This window comes from Odontomachus brunneus, unplaced genomic scaffold (assembly GCF_010583005.1).
Source record: "Odontomachus brunneus isolate Ranch 3 - 2012 unplaced genomic scaffold, Obru_v1 Obru_scaffold_075, whole genome shotgun sequence".
Lineage (NCBI taxonomy): Eukaryota > Metazoa > Arthropoda > Insecta > Hymenoptera > Formicidae > Odontomachus > Odontomachus brunneus.
The window spans coordinates 1,123,839-1,151,422 of record NW_022639525.1 but is presented as its reverse complement, the minus strand read 5'-3'; the positions used below and the strand labels follow the sequence as shown (position 1 = coordinate 1,151,422).

Here is a 27,584-nt window from a genome sequence, read left to right as displayed (position 1 = left end):
TATATATATATATATATATATATATATATATATATATATATATATATATATATATAGAGTATTTTGTCGATTAATCCTTGTTTGATAGTACATCGAAATAAACTGCGAGTGATAGGTTCTGTGTTTAGTCACACCAGCAAAGACTGAACTGAACAATTTTATTATTTCTTGCACCTTTTAGCATGACTTTGCGGCAATTTGAAGAAATTTAGCACCTATTTGTAATCGTCGATCCACCTGGATCCATTACTTCAGTCCAAAAACAAAGAAACAGTCAGAACAACAAACGCATAGAAATATTTGAAGTGTTCATTTTGCGTTTCACATACGTACTGTTAAACACCAAAAAATGAGTCTACAAAATGTCTGATGCAAGACATGTAATACCAGATAGATTAGGTCAAGCTAAACAAAACAAAACAAAAAATTCTCCTACTATGTTTCAAATAATCACGTAAAATTTTGAGTTATTATTTAAAAAAGATTCGTAAATAATCACAAATGGCAGATGAACTGTGGTGGCAACGTCTATCGCCGTATATTAGGTGCTTGCATATTAGGTCAAACTAAACAAAAAAGTGTTCTACCATTTTGCAAATGATCACATCGATTTTTAGTTATTAAATAAACAAAAGATTAGTACGTTATCGTACACAACTATGCACTAACCTTTCTTAACTACTTCCTTAATTAAAAATCTACGTGATCATTTGCAAAATGGTAGAGGACTTTTTTGATCAGTTTAACAAACACACGGCAGCAGACATCGCCAATATGACTTATCTACCGTACGATGCGTGATTATTCACGAATCTTCTTTAATTAATAACTTAAAATTGCACGTGATTGTTTGAAAACTGGTAGAGGAATTTTTTGTTCAGTTTGACTTAATCTACCTTCACACGATATTGCGTGTCTTGCGTCATCTTGTATATTGTCATATTTAATCTAATAAAGAATGGTTTTGAAATGCGGTAATAAAGATCTGGCCAAATTACAGAGGCTCTACCTTTGTACTTAGCTGTACTTTTGAATGATCTACGTATAATACGGAATGTTCGTTCGCTTATCCATCAAAAATGCACGGTTTAATTGAAATAGTTGACACTCACGACGAAACTTTTTTGGAGTGGGCCGCCGATGATCGATGTCGGCGCGGAGAGAGCGTGCTTATCAGACCATGAAAGATCCAGCACGAGATATCGTAGAACCTACCACGTTCTCATCGGTCTCGCCGGTGGGTCGACGGAACCTTCTGCTTCATTTAACGCAAATCCGAGGCCGGTCCATTTTGCGCACGTCATCTTATCAGAATTCCAAAGGAGATGTTACGCCGCGAATCTGCGAACTGACGGCAAAAATTCCGACCACCAGCAGCGATATACAACTCATGCACACTCGGCATTGTATACGCTTTAGGGCTTATTTGCCAAGAGGTTTCCTGCGATTTTTAACTTTACATATATGTAAAATTTAACTTTACATACACTGATGAGATAACTACATGAGATTCATCTACACGGAAAAAAAGGTTGGTTGAATTAACCAAATATCTGGTCGAATATGATCGATCCAGAAATTCTGATTGAAGTAACCCGATTTCTGTTTAAGTTAACAAGATGTTTGGTTGACTTAAACAGAATTCGGGTTATTTTAATCGGAATTTCTGGATCGTTCATATTTTGGTTGGACCAGATATTTGGTTAATTCAACCAAACCTTTTTTTCCATGTAAATAATGTTTTAGGGAATTTCGTTTTTGAGACACTATTTATTAAAAATTTATTGAAAAATTTATTACTCATATACACACACAAATCATGAAAGAAATCTTAAAGCAGTACCATTGGCTAAATCTTGTGATTCAAGTTTCTGCGTCAGATTATCGATTTTACTTGATTTTTATTTGATTTGACTTGATTGCGATCTGTGCAATAAAATTTACACAACTTAGAAATTTGGTTTTTTCTGTTCGATTTTTTCTCAATGTATATACGTACATATATATACGTACGTATATATTAAGCAATCTATTGCAATATTACCCCCGTAACAAATTACTTGAGCGGCAACGCACGTTTACAGGTATTCATGGGTATTTATGGATGAAATTTATTTTATGGACCATTAAAAGCCTCGTAATCGAAGCGAACGTCGATAAAACACGAATGGAACTGCTCGTCGCACGCTTTTCTTCATTGCTCTTGTCTCGCCACTTTTTTGACCGTGGCGAAACGCCTCGCGCGTTCATCGCGGCGTGACGATCACGAGGCCGATGAGAAAGCGCGTAAAATTTAAGAGCCCGTCATTTTTGTCAAAGCAGCCGTGCAGAGAAGGTATCGTGCAATTTCTTTCTTGTCTTCCTGGTCAGTGCCGTTATTTTTTGGATCCATACAGTGTACAGTTTCTTTCTATTCGCTCTAAGAACAGTGTCGCCATTGAAACCACGACAGAATCGATAAAAGAAATCTTATTTTGGCAAGGAATGTCCCCAATAATCCTTCAAGTAGGGGGGAAGATATTCTTAGTATAACGCCTAAAGCACCATAAGCCTACTTTCAGAAAAAAGAAAACTAAAAATAACATTCTGCGTCGGCAAGATTTACGCGATAATTACGAGGCACGTGATCACGAAATCTTATCAGACGTATAATCATGAGTATGAGAGATTACAGTCTCCCTCGCGAGAGAATCCGACGGGATCCAAGGAAGATAGAAGACGAGATTGTCCCGACGTATTTGGATGCACGTGTACGCAATGAGTCTCGAGAGTTCGTATATAGACTCGTATATATTCTAAACAGGTCAAACGTGTATATTCTATCATATATATTCTCGGAATTTGCAAAAATATGAAACGTACCTCGGAAGAGCTGAGGAAATTTCTCTGCTTCGAAAGAAAAAGTATAGGAAAACAAAAAGGAAAGCTCGATAGTTGTTTCTGAAAAATCAATTTCGGTTAAATGGATAAAATGATTTCGGTATTCTTTTTTTAAATCTCGAGACGTATTTATTTTACTCCAGCACTTTTATGCGTAGATTAACCAGAGGAACTGATTAATTTTAAGTAAAATATATATAATTTTTCATTAAAAAGATTAAAGTTGACTCTGACAAGGCTTTCTAAAGTCATACTAAAGCCAAATAAATGTTAGTATCCTTTTTCTCTCTCCTCAAAGTTCTTTTGTCTGAAACACTTTACATCTCCCTTAATTCCCGATTATATTTTTTAATATTCCTTTATATATGTACATACATACAAATATATATAAATAACCTTAATTCTCTTTAATATTCAGCTGTATTAATTAAAATGATATATTGATTATATCATTTAGTCAATTGGATTGTCCCTATTGTATTGTGTTTCTATTTATAATTTTTAATGAAAACAATAAGAGGAAATAGTTATTGCCGCAAAATGACTGTAACCAGATAGATTACAGATAGATACAGATAGATACAGATATAGATATGTAGATTAAAAGTCGTGGAGAAGATTAAGAGAAAACAGTCGCGATTACAGAGGCAGGCAAGGGGCGAAGACGGCACCTGTTGCGACCATCAGACGGTTTCTTGACTTTAAATAAGTCATCGGGAAACTTTTCGATCCCCCTTTCATCCTCATGAGAACAACATCAGCCATCTTTTGCCTTTTCGTACAATGCGCAAGGTGACAAATTCCAAGTAGATAGGACGTTATTGTCGGGTCTCGCCACGGCTTACGATGAAACAAAACGTTTTCACCGATCGGCGTTATCGCATCGCGACGTCGTAAGCGCCGCCGCGATGAAGAGAAATTCTAACAAAGCACTTTATTAATCCGCTTTTCCTTCTCTCATAATGTCACCGTGGGTGTGTATGTGTGTGTATTTGTGTACACGGGAGATGAAATCTTCTGTTCGCTGGCAATTATGAATAACGTCATAGCGTGCATAGTCGAATCGGGTCGCGTTGCGTCGCGAGAGCGCGTTCATTACGTCCCTCGGCGCTTCTCTTCTAATGGAATTGCCATTTTAATTTTCCGCGATTCTCTAATTCGAATTGGCGCATAGACATCGTTACTAAACGCTGCAAATCGCACGTGGGTCCGAACAATTTTTAGCCGGCCCTAATTAACGACGTCGTTTAATCGCCCGTACGCGAGCACAGCGCGCTCGCAAATCCTTACGTTTGAATGCTTAACTGAGCGTTTACGCGAACAGCAGAATATTCTTCCGGAATAAATGAAAAAACGATAGTTTTTTCACTCATAACCGTCACGATATAAGCACGACTGAGTCTAGTTGGCCAAAAGATCATGTGGACATTGTGTTTTGTTTATATTTTTATCGTGACAGGAGCAGCAAAAACAAAATCGCAAAATATTGCTTTTACACCGAGTAAATGAAAGTGGTTAAGTTAATGAGACTTTGCTTGAACCGACAAAATTCGTTCAAGCAAACATTTAGTCGATTGAACGAATTATATAGTTGCTGTAAGGAATTATATCAATTGATTCAATTATTGCAATCTGGTCTAAGTAGTAACTACAATATATCAACGTTCTAACGTATAATTTGTTTAATAGATACAATATTTCTTTAAAGGCGAATGACCGTTTTGTAGATCTGATCGCCTCTTCTTTCAGTACAGAACATAAGTACTTGTCCCTCGGTTTCATTAAAATTAGAATAATGTTACAAATAGATAGGAAAGATAGGAAAAAGATAGGAAAATAGTCATTCAGGAATAGCCGAGTGCATTTTCGAACGTCCCGAAAAATCATATTAATATTCTGCATCGCGAGTGAATAAACTTAAGCGACGTGTTAAGGACCATTTAACAATTACGTCACACCACGAGGGGGAATGAGTCTATTAGTTCGCATGATAGTTTGTGATGACAGAGAGAAAATAGGAAAGATCATGGAATATTACACATTTCCCGTATTTAAATTTTTATATATATTTAAAAATATTATATTCTATGCAAATCATTTAATTTTGTGTTAATAATAAGAATTTTAATTTCAAAATATTTTTTAAACATAATTTTTGCTAATACAAATTATATAATAAAATAATTTGGCTGGGAATTATTTGTATTTTAGAAAATAAAATAGTAGCGCTGTATTTTAGAAAAATAATAGTGTCTAATAATTATTACGTACAATATGATATGATATGAGCTATTCAGTAAGTGAGATATTCAGTATGAATGCACGGTCGAAAGTGATTCACATTATTTTCATTCTTTTCTTGTGCTTAAGTTCCATCAGCTATTTTCACTTAAATTTACGTATCCTCGTGTTTATTCCTTCGATCCGTTTAAGCCTCTCCAAAGGCAGCGTGACCAAGCAGGACCAAGGAGGATCCGTAATCCGTCGGATTTCACCATCAAATATTGAACGAAATTCCTCCGAGCGGATTTCGGTTTTAGCGGACCACCGTGATGTTGCGACATTCAATCATGTTCTGTCGATCTTTTTATCTCTTTCTTTTTGTTGAATTACTTAATTGTTTTGTTCATTTCTCACATTATTTTAATTTCTTCTCAAATTTCATAATAAATAACATATTCGCTCTCTCTCTCTTTCTCTCATCTCCTCTTCCTTTTTCCCTTCTTTCTCTCTACGTGTACCTTATTCCACTATTACTGTTAAATTTTTAATTAATAATAAATATTGATAATACTACTGATAATGGTAATATTGGTACTACTGATAAATATTTAACTAATCAGTTACAAGCAACGTTATTTATAATTATATCTCCTTATCAGTTACGCTTTACATTTATTGACGTATATTAATCTACGTAAACGCTAATTTTTAGCGAATTCGTGACGCGTGACGGATTTATTAAAAAAAAACATTTTTTAAACGTTTGTTTTCTTTAAACTTCTCTTCAAACTTCAACAAAATCCGGTCAATAATGCGCTGTGTGTCGTAGCACGAAACACGAAAAAGTGTTGTTCGCAGACATAGTGTGACGCAAGCAAGAGAGCAAAAAGTAACTTCCGATATTTTGTCTTGATTTAACGTTGGGATTCGGTTTCGGTGGCGGTGTAGAGATACTTTGCAAAGAAGTATGATACTTCAACTGTCGGAATCCGCATCGTAAAATTGTCGCGACAATCCTGCTAGTGTGCGCGTCGAGCGCATCGGTAGAAGCTACTCTCCACCAGCGATGGCATTTATCCCACGCCACTCGTAAATAACTTCTCATTTTATTTTACATGGCAGAATTCCATTCGCGTGCATCTGCGCCCTCGAGGAGCCATAAAATCTTCCGCGGAGTACGCGTTAACTCCCTTTTACGCCCTCTCAGAAATCCTCTCGTGTGGATATAAGACATTTCGGAGTGTTGTAAAGATAATCATCGTTACAATACATACGGACAAAATGGCTGTATTATTATTAGTATCCTTTTTTATTCCCTTCTTCTCGCTCGCTCGCTCGCCTTATATCTCTTAATTTTCTGACCATTTCGCGGTATTCTTGCGCCCAGCGTTTGCCGACATCTAGATAAAATTATCTAAATAATCATCCAGATGAAGAACCTTTATCTTTTTATGTAGGTTTATAAAATACAAAATAGATTCACCTTTATTTTAGATGAAAAGGATGTCATCTTATCTAAAGAAAGTATCTAAGATGACATTATGCGTTATGCAAAATCTGTTTTATTTATTGTTTTCACGATGTAAGTATTGAAAAGACAATTTTAGTAAATGTACATATATATACGAATAAGTTAGAGTCCAGTACATTTGAAACGAAACAAAACTAATCAAAACATTGCTTTAAGATTATGTATATACTCAAATGCACCGACATTTTTTTAGGCGTAGAAAGTTTTATTAAGATGTAAATAAACTCGGTGCCACGTTATAGAACAATGGAACAAGGAAGTGATTCTATTTGTAAGGAATCTTCTGATGATATCCGAATCCGTATTTCGATTATTTATTTACAGATAAAAAGAGTGGGAAAGAATCTAATGCCGCGCTCACTTACATCTCCTCAAAACTCCTTAAAACTCTTATGAAGTGACTGAAGCTAAGAATAAAGGACAAAGATATGCTAAGTAAGCTGCTTTCTCTGTCACGCAGTACTATAAAAAAGCGATGTAGCAGAAACAAACATAAGAAAAGAAAGAGAGGATAAATTGTGATCGCTTTTTTCGTCTTTCCCACAAAATAAGCAATTAAACAAATCTGCAATAATATAATAAACATTAGAACTTAGCTAGCATATAATTTAGATAAAAAAAAAAATTTCGCAAAAGAACCGTTTGTTTTTATTTTTTTTCTGGCAATAAAAAAAGTCGAGTTTCTTAAACCATAGAAATTAATATAAACTACGTCACTTAAGCCACACTATTATAACAAAGATTAAGGGAGACGGAGTTAGTTAGCTACCGAAGTAAATTTGCAATTATTTCTGCTATTCTAATAAGTTACAAAATTGAACAAGCCAGATTTTTAAACATGTATAAGTAACTCTAATTACAATAATAAGGCATATATGACGCAGTACTTATAACGTAACAAATTATCATAAGTATCCTCCGAGTTTATAGACAATTGAAATTTTCTCAAATATCATTTATAATTTTGTGTGGTTTCTTGGAAATATTTATAGATATCTACTCGTATAATTTGGGAGATACATCAAAGATAAATCAAACGATTCTTCTCTGAAAAAATATAAATTTGATGGATATTTATACCGTTAAATCGTACAAGTGATCCTAATTATGAAGGCACGGCATAAATGATGCAGAACGTGTCCCAATTTCGATATAACTTTTCGGGATAACTTCATGCTTCCAATATTTCAGGAAATTGTTCCGGTACTCTGATTATGATTTCCCGGAACGTCGTTCCACTTTTCAAGTTCCAGAACTCTGATTATCGAGGTTATGCATGTGTCTACCGTTATAATATCCTCTTTCCTTTCTTCCTCGAAAAAAAGAGCTGATACCGCCGAAATTGCACGCGACAATGCCCTACGGGGCGCAATTCCCGAAATTGAGAAACTTTTGTGCAACTAAACAATTATTATGCAATCGGAATGTGCTTAAAATACGATGAACTAGGTTTCCTCCGGCTATTCCGAGCTGCGCGAATTATGCGCGCACACGCGAATTTGAAAACTCAATCTCGGACTATCGCGAAAGTCCATATAACATTTGCCGATTACAAGTTGCGTTACCTTTGTTTCCAGATCCGGACCGACATCATGAGGACAACGCCAACGAATCTGACTGCCACGAGGCTCATTATGCTCTGCCTGTTGAGTGTGATCGGTGAGTCGAAGGCGGCGATAGAAGAAGTGCCGTCTTCGTCTCTGCACATCCCGCGATTGAGTCCGCTGTTGAACAACGTGGAGTACGAGGAGCCCTCGGAGAAGAGATCGTACGCTTACGTTTCCGAATACAAGAGGCTGCCGCTGTACAACTTCGGCATTGGAAAACGATGGATCGATAATAACGAGGACAAAGTGAGTTCCGGACGAAATAAAACGAGAATGTGTATTAACTCTAACAGTCACATCCCAAGCACCCTTCCGAACACACATCCTGATGCAGTTTCTCCCATTTCCCTCCTTTCCTTACCGATTATGATGACTCGCGCGTATATTCCACTGCTGATTAGTTGGCTTTAAGAACACGCTGATTTTTTTTTCACTTTTTTATGTTGTAAAGGTTTTTTTTCCAATGAAACAATCTTGCTAAATTTTAAAACTGATTTGGATCAAGATTTATATATACAAGATGAGCCATATAAAGTGTTACAGACTAATATCTAATATCTTCCTAGATATTTTCCTAGAAATTTTCCTAAGCATTTCCTAGCATTTCTTCCTAGAAATTTTCCTAAGCATTTCCTAGCATTTCTTCCTAGAAATGCATTGTTCGAAAAAGAAGCTTTAAATAAAATTAAGATTCGAAAGAATTTGTGCAATTATTGTTAAAAAAAACCCGAACTGAAAGAAAAGTAATCTGAGTAATCACTTTTTTTGGCAATAGAATGATTTTACCGTGTGTTACTATAGTGCTAATAAGATAATAACTTTACATACACATATTGTTACTACTATTTTTTTATTAGAGCAGCAACAAAATATAGTTGGTACAAAAAATTACTATAATTTTGGGATATTCACCAATTTCTTCTCTCAGCGCAGAAGCATCACCGAGTCGAAAGCTTAACAGTATTTCCAAGTTGAAGCGTTCTACTTTAAAATGCTTATCGACACATCGCTCTGGGGTAACTTTTTGCAAAGTTGCACAAGTTCTTTCGAATTTATTTTTCCGATCGATTTGATGCGTTCCTTCAACTTTGTTGAGAAGTGCATTTTTTTCGTATTATCCGTTATAGTACTATATAAATCATGAAATATTGACCGTCCTGTTTATTTTCTCTAAGAAAATGAAAACTTCTGTCCAAAGTTTACATGAAGATCGAGTGAGCCAAGTTACAGCAAATAAATTCCTAACATGTTTATCTTTTATCCAGTTTTATTAGTTTTTATTAGCTTTCACTGACCATACGTCTGATAGATGCAATTAGTGACGCCTTTATATTGGGAGTACAAATTAGTTCGGTCCGTTTTTTTGTGGTCAAAAATGCATTTATTTCAGAACAAAATGAATGAACAGATTAATCAAAGTATTGTCCATCGCTGGCTACTACTTTTTCCCACCTCTCAGGCAATTTTCGAATTCCATCTCGAAAAAAGTCTCGTCTTTTGAGGCGATCCAAGTTAGAAGCCAATTTTCGATTTCTGCGAAAGAAGTGAACCGGTGACCTGCCAAATCGTGCTGCATCCGTCGGAAAAACCAGTAATCAGAAGGAGCAATGTCCGGCGAATACGGCGGGTGCGGTAAAATATCCCACTTGAGCGTTTCCAAATAATTTTTTACGACTTTTGCGACATGAGGCCGAGCGTTATCATGCAGAAGAATAACTTTGTCATGTCTTTGCTCATATTCCGGCGGTTTTCTCGTAATGCACGGCTTAAACGAATCAACTCCCAATGATTCTGCAAGCTCCTCTTGCGTTTGACTTGGATCTTCATCGAGTAATGCCTCCAATTCTTTGTCTTCGAATTTTTTTGGCTGTCCAGAGCGAGGCTTGTCTTCAACGCTGAAATCACCATTCTTGAAATGTCGAAACCATTCCCTACATGATTTATCAATTGCAGCATTGTCACTATAAACTTCTACAAGCATTCGATGCGCTTCAGCTGCACTTTTCTTCCAATTAAAGCAGAAAACTAAAACCTCCCGCAAATGCTGCTTAGTTAACACAAAATTTGACATATTCAACCCAGTAAAAAACAGGGGTTTTGTATGAAACTCAAAGCGATATAAACTGAATATTATTGACAGATGTCTAATCTCTCTGAAACCACCGAAATCAGCTGTTACTATGAAACATTCATAACAGCCAGAACCATTTTTTGAAAACGGTCTAAACTAATTTGTACTCCCAATATAAATTAATAAGATGCTTCAGTACAAGTTACCGGTAGCGCGCGCGCCACCATGGCAGTCAACATATTAAATATATACCAAATTAATCTTACGTAATACACATTGAAACAATTTTATAAAATATTTAGCATTTATAAGTTGAAAATATAACTTGTTAGCTTATTACCAGTATTAATTTAAGTGTTAAGTCAGCTTACATCTGGTTAGAATATATTTGTGTTTTTTAAAATATTTGAAGAAATTATGATAAACTATATTTGTACAAATAGTAAAAGTTTTTTACCGTCGGACTAAAAATATACTCGAGTAAACTATCAGTTAATTAGATCGTAACGTACCAATTATTCTATTCTTTTAGTTTCTATTGATAATACAAGGAGTTTTAAAACTATCGTACGATACTTTAATAGCATATTATGGAGCTTAATCGGGATCAAAATTATCAATACGAAAATTTATCAAATTGAGACAAATCTAATTGATGTTTTTGCAACACTAGCTTCTAATATGCATGCTGACCGGCAGGCTTTAGACAGTTTAGTTCATTGCATGAATCGCTAATGTCCATTAGAAGATTTATGAAATTGTGCATCGTGTGATGCTAGTTTAATATGACACTTCGTTCGAATTGTACGTTCAGCATTTTGCGTTATATACAATCAGCCTTTTCAGTATTCAGCCTCTATGACGACCAGTCGTCTTCGAATGCTATCTAGCTAATGAAACAGTTCATAAAGCATCTGAAGATAAACTTAAGATAACTTTAAGCATAAGATCCGACTGTGAATACCGTTGTATGCCCTAGTTTTCGGTAGCAAAGGATTAAATGCAAGAGAGCACGGGAAGTCTCTAAACTTACCAACGAGCCGATCCTATTCGGCCCGAACCGAACTCTCCGCTACTCGATATTTCGCATCCACTGAAACTGCACAGGAACTGCTTTTACCGTAAATTTTATTCAGATATGAGACACAAAGCCAAGTTTCCTGATCAGTCATGTGAAAATACGTGAATACAAAAGCTTAATACGGTAAATCTCTCTTTTAAACTAACGAAAATGGAAAGTGGTAGTTTTAAAATTCCAGAATACTGTCGTTACTGAAAGCGATTCTAGCAAGATAATCGCGCGTGCAAAGTAACGTGTCTCGCAAACGATGCGATCGGGAATCACGTGCGACGTTTCCCGATCCGTTTATCTTCATATTAAGAAGTGTTATGATCGTCTGGCAGTGATGTACACTCAGTTACGAAGTGATTTTGAAAAATTTTTTTAAGGAAGTTGCAGTACTTCGAGTTGTTATAATTGCGAGCCATTGCTGACAAATTTGTGCAGTAATTTGTCAGTAACAAAAGACAACCTCTGTAAATTGATCAATAGTGACTCCCAATTATGACAACCTGAAGCGCTTCATTGGAGAAAAAGTGTGGAAAATGTTTTGCAGCTGAGTTTACACTCATGGACAGAAAAGTTATTCGCAATTTTTGAGATGAGTTGTAGTGAACTCTGTCTTTTCCAATGAAAGAATTCGTTTTCTATTGAAAAGATACTCTCCTACTGAACAAGATGGATGAATTCACAGCTCACCCGACAAATTATACGAACAGTCTTCCTGTTTATGAGTGTATATACGTATGTTATTGTTTTCGAGACCACATGATTTTCAGACGGTGAGATGCATTGGAAAGCACCGTTACATTATTTTTATTGATCTAGCATTCTTCTATATCATATTATTATATATAATTTTAAATTATTTTATAGTATTTAATTACTTCTTGATATTCAAAGCGTCAAAATGCATAATTCCTTCGCGATGACAACCACTCGCGTCTCATCGAAGTGAATAATGACTCGTGACAAAATCGAAATACCTATTCGACGTCGCGGGAAACAAGTAACAATTACTTTATGCAAGATAAGATTTCAAATAAAATACAGTCGGTAACAGAAAAGCCGCAACATTTTTATTTCGTTGAGTCTCAAAACGCATTCAGTATTCAATACAGTATAAAAAAATCGATCAAAACAACTTAAAAAATCGAGATGAACAAAATTAATTACGGGGGTTATATATGGAACTAATTGCTTTAATTCTTTCGGCATAATTTTGATGTTCTTGTAATCTCTCATTTGTATCAAACGAGCTAAATATTCAGTAAAATTGATTGATCATGGTGTTGATTTGACTCTCCCGGAAAATAATGGTAACCAGATGAGTTGTCAAGTGTAATAACGAATAAGAAGTCTAATTAAACTTTCCTCCCATGTTGAATAAGTTATATACATTATTAAAGGAGAATAATGTAATATTTCATTTAATTCTTTCTTTATGTAATATCGTGACAAACTGTTAATTTAAATAGTATCTATCCCGTTTATTATTCAAAAGAAATTAACGATTTCAACAAAAAGCTAATAGAGAGTTGACACAACTGAAGATGCCAGAAGCTAAAAAAAACTTTAAGAAAGGCGGATACGTACAGTTAGGTTTCAGGCGGTATACATACACGGTCACACATCACATAAAATTTTAAACGAAGCTTGCTCGCTTATACTTCCGCGACAACAATTTTTTCTGTAAGCCAGTGAGGCAGCCAGCGCAACCTATCAATGGCCATTAAGTTGTGTATCCCAACTCTGTATATGGTAACTTATTTAAGCTTGAGGAATTTGTTGTAATAATTTCTGCTAGTTGAACAAATCTTGCAAACGTTCAATCATCACAGACATTAGTTCAATGTACTTATCATATGATTTACTTAACTTTCTATATTAAGGATAAGATTACTTATATTATGCAGAAAAAGGTTAACCTTTTTTATTAGTTGACACTTATAGCGTCCGTATAACTATATTTTAGTTTCTCCTAATCTTTTACTTTTGACAAAATGTTTTAGTTGAAATTCCTATGTTAAATTGTTAAACAGTCTTAATTTTTACTTAACTCGACTCGATTGCAGTTGATGCAAACAAATTTGCTCAAGCCAGAGATTTGGCTCGCTTTATCCTGATCTTTGTTTTTAGTAGAAAAATGTACTTTTTCGAAGTTATTAAAAGAGCAAAACTTCTTTTTCAATATGAATACGTTGCGAAACAAATAGGAAAAATGATCTTTTTTTCGATGAATATATCATTAATATGTTCCATGTTAGATTAATTCTACATCACTTGTCATTCACGTTGCGTGTGTCACGGGTGACGCATGTTGTTGTGTAATGTTTGTTGAATCGCATCTTTTAATATTTATAAGAATATTTCATAATTGTTTCGTTTTAGATATTAAACGGTTTGAATGGAAAGTTCACTTATGTGATCCACGCAATATGGAACTATTAACTGTTAAATTTAACTGTTAATATTAGCAAAACTGTTAATTAATATTTGATTAACGTAAAAAAGTATTGTTCTTTAAGTGCTGCTGCTGTGCTAAAAATTTTCCTGTTGACTATACAATTATCAGTTGACTATAAACTGACTATATTTGAATAGAATTTTATGAAGACTTCAAAGTAGAAAAATACATAATATTTTAAAATTTGGGAATTTTCGACAAAGGATGAGCTTTCTCGACATTTTTATATCAGGACTCCTAACTCTAATTAAGTTTCAAGATATACTATTAACACATCCTCTATTAAATATCTCACATAGGTTTTTTGTGATTGTGTGTGTGCTGAATAATAAATTTAACTTAGCATATTAACATAACATGTTGATTTTAAAATGGCATCAGAAACAACGTTCTCTAATATCACTGTACTCGTCAGTGTGTTAACTTTTTCGGAAAACAATTATCTAATTTTATAGTGATATAAATATAATATCTGCCAATTATATAATAATATTTCGCTGTTTTTGTTGAGGAATTTTATAATAAATACTTATTCACAATAATGTTCGTTAATGTCAATATTCGGTAATGTTTGAATTAAAAAAAAATTAAACGTATCTAAACGTACACATACAAGGAGTCAGCCATTATTTATATAGCGCCTCGTGAAACTTTTTGACAATTCATTAGCGAGAATATCGAGAAAGATCATTTTACTTACAGAGACTTTCCAATTTTTAACACGACATATTTGCAGCTAAGCCTCAAATTAAGATTCCGTTAAGAAATAAAATTCGCCCGAAGAAAGTAATTTTGTTATACATTAGATCGCCCAAAGCTCGCGGAAAATCCAGCTTTCTCGGTCATCTGCATCTCGAAAACTATCGATGTCTCGATATTTTTACAAATTTTTCTTTTTTTTATTAACTTCTAGCAAATTTACAAATCCGTCATAATGAGACATTAAGTAAATCAAATAATCTAATAAGAACATGTAGGTTTTACTCCCATTGGAGTTAACTCTTAGTTATTTTTGCAAAGGAAATTTTTATTTTAAAAAGCGCTATGTAAATAGTAGGCGTGAATTATAGAATACTCCATATATATCAGCATTTCTGGAAAGGTTAAGGTACTGTACGATGGTTTCGGAAAGCCTTGTATATTTTAATTACGCGGCACAGTTGGCGTATTGTTCAACGGAAATTCTCTCCGTGCACTGTTACACAATACAATTGTGATTTCCACGTGGCAAAACAATTGCAATTCACAGAGAACACGGCCATTCTCCTTCGGCATCGGTAAGCGTCTACGGGACTACAGGTTCGGCATAGGCAAGCGTAACAACCACCCCTCGGGCTTGGATTACTTCCCTGCCGACAACTTGGAGGCTTATCACTCTCACGAAGACAACGCAGACGATTTCATGGACGAAAAGCGCGGTAACCAGCCGTTCAGCTTCGGTATCGGAAAACGCGGCTGGAAGTTGGCCGAGGCGGCCGCGAGGAGACCGAACGCCAACGTTGTCGCTGCTCCGAGATACCTGCTGAGCTTGGGCAAAGGAATGGGCGAGGATGAGGCTCAGTAGAGAGCCTCCTCGTCGAAGAGCACGGACTGTCTTTTCCTTCCTCACCCCCTCCTTCCATGTTCGTTTCAATCCCTGTGGACGATCCCACGAGAGAAACGCGCGAACTTGTCTCATCTCGGAAAATACGATCGGTGATCAAGTTGATCTCTGAAAATTGCGTAATTCGTCGGTTCCCCGCGGTCCGTCTCTAATGACAAATGACTCTGTGTCGCGCGCAAGAAAATTAATAATCATTAATGATAATCGATATTGATAATCAAGTCTCATCACGCTCCTTCTCCGTCGAGTAGCGATCAGTGATCACGGACTCTGTGGTTATGAGGATTAAAAGTTCTCGCAATTGCGGCACACAGCTTTCTCGTTAAGTATCCGTGTCGTTGTCACGTCAACGCCCTTTTGCATCTATCGCAATGTTGGTTGCGACGCTCGTTGCGATGATAATTGCAAACTCATGGCTTGCATGAACTTGTCGTTAGGATAGCTAATTAGATAGCGAAGAGAAGTGTCATACAAAGACTGTATACTGTGCGGAAAAAAATTTTGTTGGATTAACTAAATGTATGTTGAAATGTGAACGGAACAGTTTTCCGATTGAAGTCACTAGAATTCTGTTCAAGTTAACAAGACTTCCGATTAGCTAGAATTGCAATTGTTCAATTCGAATATTTGTAGGTTCTGATTAACTAGAAATCTTGTTTGATTAACCGAAATCTTAATCTGAACAGAATTCTGACAACTTTAGTGAGAATTTTCGTCTATATTTCACCAGACATGTGATTAATCCAACCGAATGTTTTCCCGTGTAATTAGTTGTTTCAACGCCAAACGAGTTCACGTCGTGAGTTTGTGACATAGACTTAAGAGATAGACTTCGCATTCTTATGAGACTAGAGACGAGAGTAAGGCCGAAAACACATAGAAAAACGCAACCAATAAGACTTAAGCACATTGACCAACCACAATCGATTATTCTACCTTACGGCCCACGAATAATCGATTGTGGTTGGTAAATTTTTATATTGCTTGCGTTTGTCTATATGATTCCGGTCTGAAGGACAGAGATATGCTGAGTAAGGTGCTTTCTTTGTCACACAGTACTATAGGAAGAGACAAAAAGAAACATAAAAGGAAATGAAACGGAATAGAAGAGAAAAAAAGAAAACGCGTTGACCATGTGATCGCTTCTCCTCCTTTGTCCTCCGAGAGCGAAGCGATCGTCCACGGAAGTTGAACGTTAACACATTGCGTGCCAAGCTGATTTTCACTAAAAACTTCCCAGAGGCCATGTGACTTTTTCCTCAAATTGTCGTCGTTTTTACTTCTAAATGTTATTTTATGCTAATTATTTCACTTGTATGATAATAATCCTCTAAAATGAAACATGTACGACGTGGCACTGGTCGAATTATTAGCGTCATTCGTGACTGAATGACGTAGCATTCAATGTATTAAAAACGACCACGTGATCCTTCTGGGATCTTTTTCCTTCGAAGAATGTTCTTTATAAGATTTGTGCACCGTTGACAGTTTACGCTCCGCACTGTAAATGTACACAAAACACGATGGGAATATCTTTGCTCGGCTTAACCGTAGAACAAATTTTCTGTTCTTCTTCACCGAGGCTGCCCGACTTTGTTAGCTCCTCTCGCTCTTCTCATCGCGACTAATAATTCGAATATATTATGTTACGTGTTTATTGAAGACGAAAACAAGAAAAGAGAAAAGATAGAGAAAGAGAGGTGTTTGTTTGAATTACAGGCAACTCGTGCTTATATATTTCAACATTGCGATTAATGCTTACGTTTTCGTTAGAATAAGATTTACTTTTCTCTGAATGGTTTCTCAATTTATCTGCAATCACGATCCGAATAAAAAAAGAAGGAATACATATAATTATATGAATAATTGCATATAAGTATATATAAATTATATATAAATTGTATATAACCCGTATACATATAAATTTTGTTCTTACATGGTCGTATTTCCAATCACATGTAATTATATATGTTTGTATGAAAAGATACGCTGCTGAGTGGAAGGAAAGAAGATTGTGTCATTCAATTAAACGTCGACATCACGAACTACAAACGTAAACAGTCACTTTAATTGTTCAACAGCATTTCGTAGACATAAATAATTACGTATGATTATTTTCGGCAGTATAGGAATAAAATTTACATACAAAGTATCCCTAGAGGAAAGGTCAATACTCTGGGAAATGATAGTATCGGTTTATTGGGCAAGAAAATTCATATGGACATGTGTTTCGTTCCAAATAGTGGCCGATATTTGTTTTATTTTCTATCACTGTAAAATTTTTGTTTAGGGTCCACTCAACAATTACGTCACGCGAAATTTCAATATTTTTATTCCCCTACGTCATCCCTTCGTCACAAAATTTGAGTTTCCTCTAACATAAAATAACAAAATAACTTATACGAGAAAAGCCATTAGCTAAAAGCAATTTCGGTATAATAAACACGAAACCGATATTTATTTACTGGATGATATTACAAAGCAGTTATCTGAACATATGTTATGTACTCATGTTGGCAATCCTATTATCCATGTATGCGCAGTGTAATATCGTAGATAGCCATCCCTGTCAGAGTACACCGTCGAAGAATAGCGAGCTGAGTCGGAAAGTGTGAAAACTTGTGAAATTTATTGGCAGGCTGGTAGTTATAAAGATTTATAAAGATGTTAGATATATAAAGATATATAAGGTTGTTTAAATTAACGTAAAGTGTACGAGTAGGTTCAGAGATTTACGGAGGGCAGACACAATGCCCGCGATGAGAGAGAACCGACCAGGAAGCCCAACAACCGTCGCGACAAACATAATCTAAGTGCAAATTAATACGCGAATTAGTGAGTCCTGAAGAATCACAATTGATAACATCGCTGTCGAATTTTTTTTGCCAACTTAATAAAACGTTATATCGAAATTGCTTTTAATTAATAACTTTCCTTCGTAATTACATTGAAGAAGCCTTTATGGGGTTGCATGAAGAATCTACTGTAGATACACACGAAGAGGTACACTATACGAATTGCTAATTTGCACAAGTGATACTATTATTCGCACAGAAGAACGTTAAGATGAACCAATACGAGCCACCGTCATCTTTTCACACGGGTTACAAAGTACATGGATGTTAAGGGTGGAAATTTTTGGAAATGTATCATAACCTGTAATCAATTTGCCATTTACACAATAAATATTAGAAACAACACGTATCCATACAATATTACGTCTAAAGACGAGACATAAGACATCTTGAAGACGTCTTAAAAAGGTTTTAGAGACGTCTTATATTCCGAAGTCTTAAAAATGACTTCAAGACGTCTTAAAGACGTCTTACGTCCCGATTTTTAACGTTGTGTTGTGTGACTTTTTCCTCCAGTTGCTATCCAGCAATTTCATTTCTAAGTGTTATTTTATGCTCTTTTTTTCTATCAACAATTTAGCAACAGCACATTCAAACAAATCTATTTCGGCGATCGATCGATACAGGACACACGTCTGTATGTAACTTTTTTGTTTCTAAGAACCGATATCACGACCTTTCAAAATATTGACCTTTCTTCCTGTGGGATGGAATATCCTGTATAATTGGACGTAATCTTTTTTTTCTCGGGGAATTATAAGCACGGCATCAACGAGAGCGACGGAAGTGGCCGAGTTGATCGTACTTTTGCATTTTTTGAACGAGTTACCTTCCATGATCTATAAAGTAAATTGTCACAGTAACGATTCAATGTCGATTAATAATATTTGTGCAGTAGATAGGAACAGTGTCTCTCGATGTGCTATCCATATTCCCATCTCTGTAACCACGGCAACGCTCGTACACACGTTTATTATTGTCCGATAATTATTTCCGACCTCATATAAAAAAAGAAACTACTCACTACTGTATGATTGTACTTATGTGCTGAATGTGATAATAAATCTTATAATCTTCTTCTTTTCGTCACACGTATGACATGTCTATGTATGTGTGTATGTATGTATGTGTGTGTATGTGTGTGTGCGCGCGCACGCGCGCGCGTGTGCTTGTGTGTTCACCTTCAATACCGCTTGCGACATTATCATTTTAGTTGCTGCAGTCAAGTGAGAATTTATCGATGAGGAATGTCATCCCGATTTATCGTGCGCGATGCATATATTCGCCAGCATGATTTATTAAGTGTATACCATTATAATAAACGATGAATGCAAATATGTCGACATATTTAGTGTAAATAGCGCGAATTTAGTATTTCGCGCGAAACTCTCGAATTGAGAATAAATCACTGTCGGCGACGGATCTCGGGATTTTGACGTGCACCTCTAATTTCCACGGATACGAGATTCGCACGGCCGGCCAGACGCTCGTATTTGCAACATGCTAATACTCGTACACTTTCAATTGCGACGCCGACGTCACGCGCGCGTGCCGCGCACATATCGGCGCGTATTCCGATATTTCGATCGCGACGTGAATTAATAGTTACACGATAAAGACTTCGGCTCCAGTGCATCGTGGGACTCACGGTGACCCGATCGCGATAAATAACGCGAGTCCGCGCCAGAACCGCCATGAATCAGGCACGCCCCCGTTCGGTCTCGATAATCCGACGTAGTTCTCACCCGTCCGAGTTCCCAATCGCGTCCAGTCTCTTTCGCCGGCCTCGTCGCGCATTTTCGGGAGTTTAGAGAATCGCCGGAAATCAAAAGCAATAAAACGAGAGAACGAATAAACTTATTTTCCCGTCTCACCGTCGTCCAGGCGAGAATTAATCGAGGAATAGTGTAACGGTAGCCGTCGCAGGTTCCTCCATCCGGTTGACGTCGTTGACGGAGACACAGGAGAAAAGAGAACACGAGAAGAGGGCAAATATGTCCGGCTCTTCCTTAGCAAGTCGCGAACTCGCGTTGTGCGTTATTCTGATATCCGGATATGGTACCGTCGCTCTTGAGAAGCACTGGTTGCCGGACCTGGAATGGCAAACCGCCAGCAACTGGGCGGACGGTCGTGTTCCAGAAATCGACAGCCACGTCATTTTTCCCGAGCAGACCCGCCACGCGGTGGGTATCGCCGGATACCCGCGCGATTTCAGATTGTCCGCGCTCGATCTACCCAGGCAAGGATCCTTGGTCCTGCCGAGAAACGGTAAACTGCAGGTAAACACAGTTCATTAACTTGTTGTTAGGGATAGATAAGCACGGCAAACGGAAAGACCTTTGCACGATTTAACATGATTGAACCCTTCCACGTGCTGATGAAAATTACTATTTGTTTATAAAATATATTGCAACAGAGCCGCTTCCGCGCTGAAGCGCGTAATTGCGATATTAATATCACATTTAATCGCGATTTAATATTAACATGAGATGTTGCTTTGATTTGTGAAGACAACTTATTGAAATACGTCATCGATAATAAATATAAAATGCTAATGTTTATACAATTAATTAAATTACTAATATTAGCTATTAATTATTAATTAATAATTAGATTGCTAATTTCGATAATTAGTTAAAATTATAAAACAAAATAACTAGTTTGATATGCCTAAAAATTATTTGTTTTAAAAGAAGATAGCAGTGCGCAGTCTTATAATTATTATTCACAATATAAATATAATTACAAGCTATTTTGATAAATATTGATAAAAAGGGAGTCAGCTCCGATGACCTTGACATGTATTGTAGAGGTCATCGTCCTGAGTAATATGCAAAAGGTTTTATCGATAATAAACATAAAATGCTAATGTTTATACAATTAATTAAATTACCAGTATTAGCTATCAATTATTAATTACTAATTAGATTGCTAATTTCGATAATTAGTTAAAATTATTAAACAAAATAATTAGTTTGATATGCCTAAAAATTATTTATGTTTTAAAAGAAGATAGCGGTACGCAATTTTATAATTATTATTCATAATATAAATATAATTACAAGCTATTTTGATAAATATTGATAAAAAGGGAGTCAGCTCCAATAACCTTGACCTTGACATGTATTGTAAAAGTCATCGTCCTGAGTCATATGCAAAAGGTGTACATATGAAATGTATACCTTAGAAATGTTATAAAAAAAGATGTATTTTCTAAGGAGTGAGAATTTCTCACAAAAGACTGCGCCCTCTGCCCCTTCGCGATGCGGGGAGTCTGGGAGGCGTAGCCCCTCAGTCACACGATTAGGAACAGGCATCTTCTTTATTAATATTGCAGTAAAATGTCGCAAAACTACATGGCATTAATACAACTTTTTTGTTAATAACTTTTTAATAAACAACGATCGACGGTTAAACCCTTTTGCGTGTTATTCTGGACAATGACCTCTACAGCATATGTCAAGATCAACATCATTGGAACTGACTCCCTTTTTATCAATAATTACCGCTATTTTTTCTCATTCTATATGAGAAAGGAGTGAGGTAATACCACATATCGTATAATATTGGAAAGGCCCAAACTTTGTTATAAAATATAAAGTGGGGAGAGGGGAGATAAAAATAATCCAATTTCATGTAATGTAATTATTAAATAACTCCTAAATAAAATATATATGTCAAATATCGACGAATTGTTTAGAATAAGACACATGATCTTATAAATTTTTTTTGTTCATAACCGATACTATCATCTCTCAGAATATTGATCTTCCTTTAGGGATTCTCTGTATATAAATTTTGTCTTTATATGGCCGTAAATAATCATACGTAATTATTTATGTTCACACCTAAAGGACTACTGTTGTACAAATATAATTAAAATTTGCTCATATTTATAACGGCCCATCATATTACGTTTAATTAAATAAAATGATTTTTATATAACTCGAATGCACAATTGAAGCAGTGCACGATATATTAAATTTGATTTGTTTCCTGATGATACATTTTCAAGTAGAAATAAAACCGCATGTCGAGTTATAAGCTGATTTTGTATATCAGTTCGATATTATTTACTTATTTCTTTTAGTTTTTTGCTCGTGTTAAGCCAATAACAAAACTCTCATTTCTTCTAGTAGCTATATAAATAAATTAGCTAATGATTGAATAAAAAAAGTTACTTAATCATAAAATGAGATATGTAATTAGTTGCCAATCAATAAAGTAACGCTTTTTTTATTTAGTAACTATATAAATAAATTAGTTAATGGCTAGATAAAAAAAATTGATTATGAGATAAATAACTGCAGCTAACTTCTACGTAGAAATTAAATCTAAGGACTGTTTAACCATAGTCAACTAGTCAACTAGTAAACTAGTCAATTTGTACATTAAATCGTTATGGTCTAGGCTTATTCGGCTATTAATTAACTGGCCTTAAAAAACTTGATTTTCTCTTTTGCTTTCTTTCTCTCTCTCTTTTAGTGACAGTATAAAAAAAGTTGTTAATAACTGAATAAAAGAAATTATACAGTTATGAAATAAAAAGTTGTAACTAACTCCCGAATAGAAATTTTGAATCTTAACAATGTTTAGTCACAAGTTAGTCAAACTGTTTATTAGATCATCCTTGTCTAGCTTCATTTAGCTGTCAATTAACCGATCTCGTAAACCTTAATCCTTTAATTGCTACACAAACAAATCAATCAATACAGATATATAAATAGACTGTATGGATAAATTAGTGAAACTTCACCGTTAATCGCATACATATGACCGAAAGATTCATTATGCATTTCGCGTTTATGCTTCATGCTAAGATATTTTGTTGTGTATTATGTACGTAAGCTGAGCAACTCGAAAGCAAACGCGAAAGTCAGCAAATGGTCGAGGACGGGTAATTTCTTCTGGACGGATCCCGCGAATTGGAACGGTAGCTCGATAGCGGCGCCCCATCTCGAGCGCGTGCCTTGTCGCCAAGACAACGTCGTTCTGCCAAATATAAATCACACCCTGAGCATGTTGCTGCCGGTGAGGGAGATACAGGTAAAGTCAATTCGACTGCCAAACGAAGAGCCGTTCACATCGTGGGAGTGGATGAGCTTTCATAATCGTAGGGAGTTTTCCAGAAGCAGATTCACTGTGAAGTAAGTTCTCGACGATGATAATACATACCGGCTGCTGTTAATACGTTTGCATATCAGTCTTCAGTGTAGTCTTCAGTACGTAGTCGACAAGTACACTAAGAGAGAAAAATAACTAAAAGATTTTTAAAAATATTTATTTGGTACTATAATAAAAAATATATTTATTTAAATTTAAATTGTTTCATTTAATTAGAATTATTTAATTACAAACAAGAATACTGCTGCTGTAAATTCAATATACTAAATTTTTTTAGCAAAATCCTAAAAATAATACAAAAAACAGCGATAAATTTTAACTATAACATTTAGAATTTTACTTGGACCAATAAAACATTTTTTTTAAGTATAATTAATTGCACTTGAAAAATTAATTGTACAACCCATAGAAGCAGGTATTAAAACGAAAGAAAGTGTTTGGCATTTGTCATTATAATTGTATTGTAGAAATTTGTTTAGTGGGATTATCTTTTAGCGAACTATCATTTCCTCTATGATAAAACAAAGTAAAAGATATACGTGTGTCTCGAGTTTGTTTATCGCACCTTTGACAATTTAAGCTTTTGTAATATAAGGGAAAATTAACACGGAAGTTAATATTATATATTTTAACTTTCGTTCGATATAATTAATATGTATATATACGCACAGTATATGTGTGTGTATATGTAATAATTGGATGAGTGAGAGTTGTATCAAGAAGGTCGGTATGTAATTTCTTGAATTATATTGTGGGAAGATAAAGTCGAGACGAATGTATACAATTTTTTTCACTGACAATTTTTTGGCATTATTTCGTTTCAATGCTCACCGTCTAATTGATCAATTATTTCCAATTAGAAATAATGGATCTACCAATTAGAAATAATTAATCAATTAATCAATTTTTCTTTTTTTCTTTTTTTTAATTCTAATGCCACTGCTTTTTTCTTTATTGCAAATTTATTTTCCGCGATATAATTTTTTTAGATATATTGAGTTTTCCCAGATATACAGCTGCCCAACCTGTTCCTGCCAAGAAAATTTTGTTCAGGATGATTACCTCGAAGAGATTTGCGCCATCCAAAGGCCGAAATGCGGATTCACGGATTGCGAGTATCCTCTTACGGTTAGACATTGCGTTTTTGCAGCAAACGTGAAAAATTTGTTAATTCTTTGACTATAAAAAGCAGTATTGTATATATTGTCAATAAATGTATCTCACGATAAAAACATTTAAATCGAGTAAAAATAACTCAATCTAAAGGTTGTGCAAATTTTGTTGCACAAACTACTGTCGAGTTAAATTGAATAAAAATCGAGTTAGATCAATAATCGGGGGACGCAGAAGAGAATTTAAACTATTAAATTTAATCAATATTAAAAGATTTAATTGAAATTCAAAATTAAGTTGCATAATATAGATGTTCTTTTAATTATCAGAAAGCTGACTTAACTGCATAATATGAGTAATTCTCTTCTATCTACGCTAGAAAAAAAAATCAGACTTGTGCGTGCGACGTGTGTGTATGATCAATAATATGTTGAATCAGCTTTATGATTGTCTTATTAAACAAAATTTTTAGTTTGTTTCATACAAACAAGAGATTAAAAAAACACGAAAATTTCACTGAAAGTATTAAAGCAGTTAAGGTTCTTAGGAAATAGGAGGTTTTTAATTTTTTACAAGGAAATGAATAAAGATATTAATACAGAGTTTTGATCATAGTATGTATCATTGCTTTAAGTATAAACAAATTATTATTAGTATTAACAAATTATTTAAGTATAAAAAATTAAAGTTCCGTCCAGGTTCTTATACTGTGCGCGGTGTAACCGCACATTTTTAACTGTTAGACAACATTACAGCTCATATAATAATCTAAAATAAATAGGACTAAAAAATTTAAAAATTATATTAAATTTGCTGGAGGATGAATCTAAATCGTTTGAAAAATTTTCAAGAAATTATCATTTTTTCCCGGAACACCAAATAAAAAAGAAAACAAGAAAAAGAAAAAATAACTTGTTAATTCAAAATACTATTATTTTGTTAAATTTCGATTTTCTGCATATAACAAAGATACCATTATTTTGTTAAATTTCGATTTTCTGCATATAACAAAGGTTTATTCTCTAGCAAGTTTAATATCGTTTTTAAATCTTCTCATTTGTGTCAAATTATTACACGAGCTGTAATGTTATTCATCAATTAGGGGCACTTGGCAATACTGTTACTTGTTTGTACTGTTCCCAGTGCAAAAACCTAAATGACGAATATCAATTTTTCTTTAATTAAAAAAATTACTTTTTATACTTAAAATAATGATGAATAGCATGATCGAAACTCTATATTGATATATCTTCGTTCATTTCTGTAAACAAATTTTTAAAAAATTTTCTATATTTTCGTTTATTTTTAAAATCTCCCCTTAATTTATTATACAATTTTATATGCAATTCTATAGTTGAGGTCGTTTAACTTCTGTGTTTTTTTCAAGTTAATTTGACATTTTTCATTTTTTATACACATAAGATAAATATCCTGATTAGTGATCAAATAACTTCATCATTAACAAATTTATTATTAATAAATAAATTAATTAATAATATATGTAATAAGAGAGTATATATACAGAAAAATGATTTTGTTGAAAAATTTGGACATTTCAAGTTTTAATTATGTTATATTTTTAATTCATAAGAAAATCTTTACTTTTTTATTATATTTTTTCAAAAGTAACCGACATTTAGTGACATGACAATTTCGAAGGGTTAATTCGTTACGCGCCTTTACTCGAATAACATTTCGGCGGCATGTTGCTGAGTTACCTTTTCACAGGTGGAAGGTCACTGCTGCCCGTACTGCGGCGGACGTGTTTCCATGTCAAAAAAGACGACCTCCTTGACTGTCGTGCAGACCACGGCGGATGAGGTTCTGGAAGGATATGCGGCGCAGATAGCCTGGCACGTTCGACGCACTTCGGACGGAGGTGTCGAGGTTCTCGTGAAGACTAAGGGCGACTATTCCGGCATCGTAATCGAGGAAGCGGTAGAAAATCTGCGGGAGATGCTGCAAAGTTAGTACTTATACTCTCCTGTCTCCGGCGGATTTTCAAACACGATTCACGGCAGCGAATCTCGCTCGGGCGAGAATTAGGCGCGCACGGAATTTCCGAGCAATTTCAGAGAGCAATTTTATCGCGAATGCGATACGGTCTTGTTGGAGGAGTGACGTAGCTAGGAAAGCTTGAAATCGTACGTGTTAAACCGTAGATACAGCTGTACAAAAGCGATAAAGTGCCCTTTGTCCATGCCGTTCTTATTGTTCGTAACAGCGGTATTGATTGAGAGTGCCTTTGACATGCACGAGAGTGATGGCGCGGATTTTTAATTCAATTTTATAATTGGAACGTGCACGTACAACTTCGCGCACGCGCGATTGCGCTGTGCACGTCCTTCCGAGTGCGACGCGCTTGAAATGTAATTTATTTGTCGTGAAAATTTAATTCCGCATATTTTATACTGCATACCTCTCACGCCGTTACGCATTTTAACCAGGTTTTAAGCACAATTCATAAATCGTAAATTGAAAATATTGGCTTCGATTACACAAAGAAATATTATTTCGTACTCAACATTATTGTCCAAATAAATCGAATTATAGATATACTTTTATGACCATAAATATAAAAGCTCGCGTGTATACGTTTTTGATTATTAAAAGGACGATAATTCGTTGAGTTACATGAAGAAATGGTAATAAAAAAGAAAGAAAAAAGAAAGTAAATAATGTGTGTGCATTACGTGCGCCGTTGCGTGATATTTTGGTGTTCCGAAAGGGTAAAGATATATTATGTTGTGTGTTTGACGATATTAATTACTCCAATAAATCGATCATAAATATAGAGGATATTTCAGTAAAATGGGCAATCCTTTAGGGATGTATAGATCAGATGAAAATAATTTCACAAGTTCAAACATTTTCTCCTATAACGCATCCCTACTGAGATATTCGCTTTAGCGAAGTAAAATATATCTCCTAAAAATAACTTTTTATATTACTTAACAAATTTTCACATAATCTTTACATCATTTTTATATTAAGCAAAGGTCGTTAGAGAGAGAGAGAGAGAGAGAGAGAGAGAGAGAGAGAGAGAGAGA

General features: G+C 34.9%; 2 protein-coding genes across 3 annotated transcripts in view; both read left to right on the top strand.

The window, feature by feature from the left end:
• Positions 1 to 19,630, top strand: part of LOC116847213 (allatostatin A) — a 45,346-nt gene extending 25,716 nt beyond the window's left edge. The window contains exons 2-3 of the mRNA XM_032821963.1: positions 8,212 to 8,487; positions 15,089 to 19,630. Of these exons, the coding sequence (XP_032677854.1) occupies positions 8,212 to 8,487; positions 15,089 to 15,403 (591 nt within the window). The 3' untranslated portion in view covers positions 15,404 to 19,630. The remainder of the gene's footprint in view (positions 1 to 8,211; positions 8,488 to 15,088) is intronic.
• A 332-nt stretch (positions 19,631 to 19,962) lies between these two features.
• The window catches only part of LOC116847211 (protein amnionless-like), a 29,630-nt gene continuing 22,008 nt past the window's right edge, over positions 19,963 to 27,584 (top strand). Inside the window, exons 1-4 of one of the 2 annotated variants that reach the window (XR_004378696.1) lie at positions 19,963 to 20,576; positions 23,146 to 23,444; positions 24,411 to 24,549; positions 26,263 to 26,500. Coding sequence is in view for 1 of the 2 variants with exons in the window: in XM_032821958.1 (XP_032677849.1) it covers positions 20,292 to 20,576; positions 23,146 to 23,444; positions 24,411 to 24,549; positions 26,263 to 26,500 (961 nt within the window). In the remaining variant the exon portion in view is untranslated. The remainder of the gene's footprint in view (positions 20,577 to 23,145; positions 23,445 to 24,410; positions 24,550 to 26,262; positions 26,501 to 27,584) is intronic. The other variant, XM_032821958.1, reaches the window with a different exon arrangement.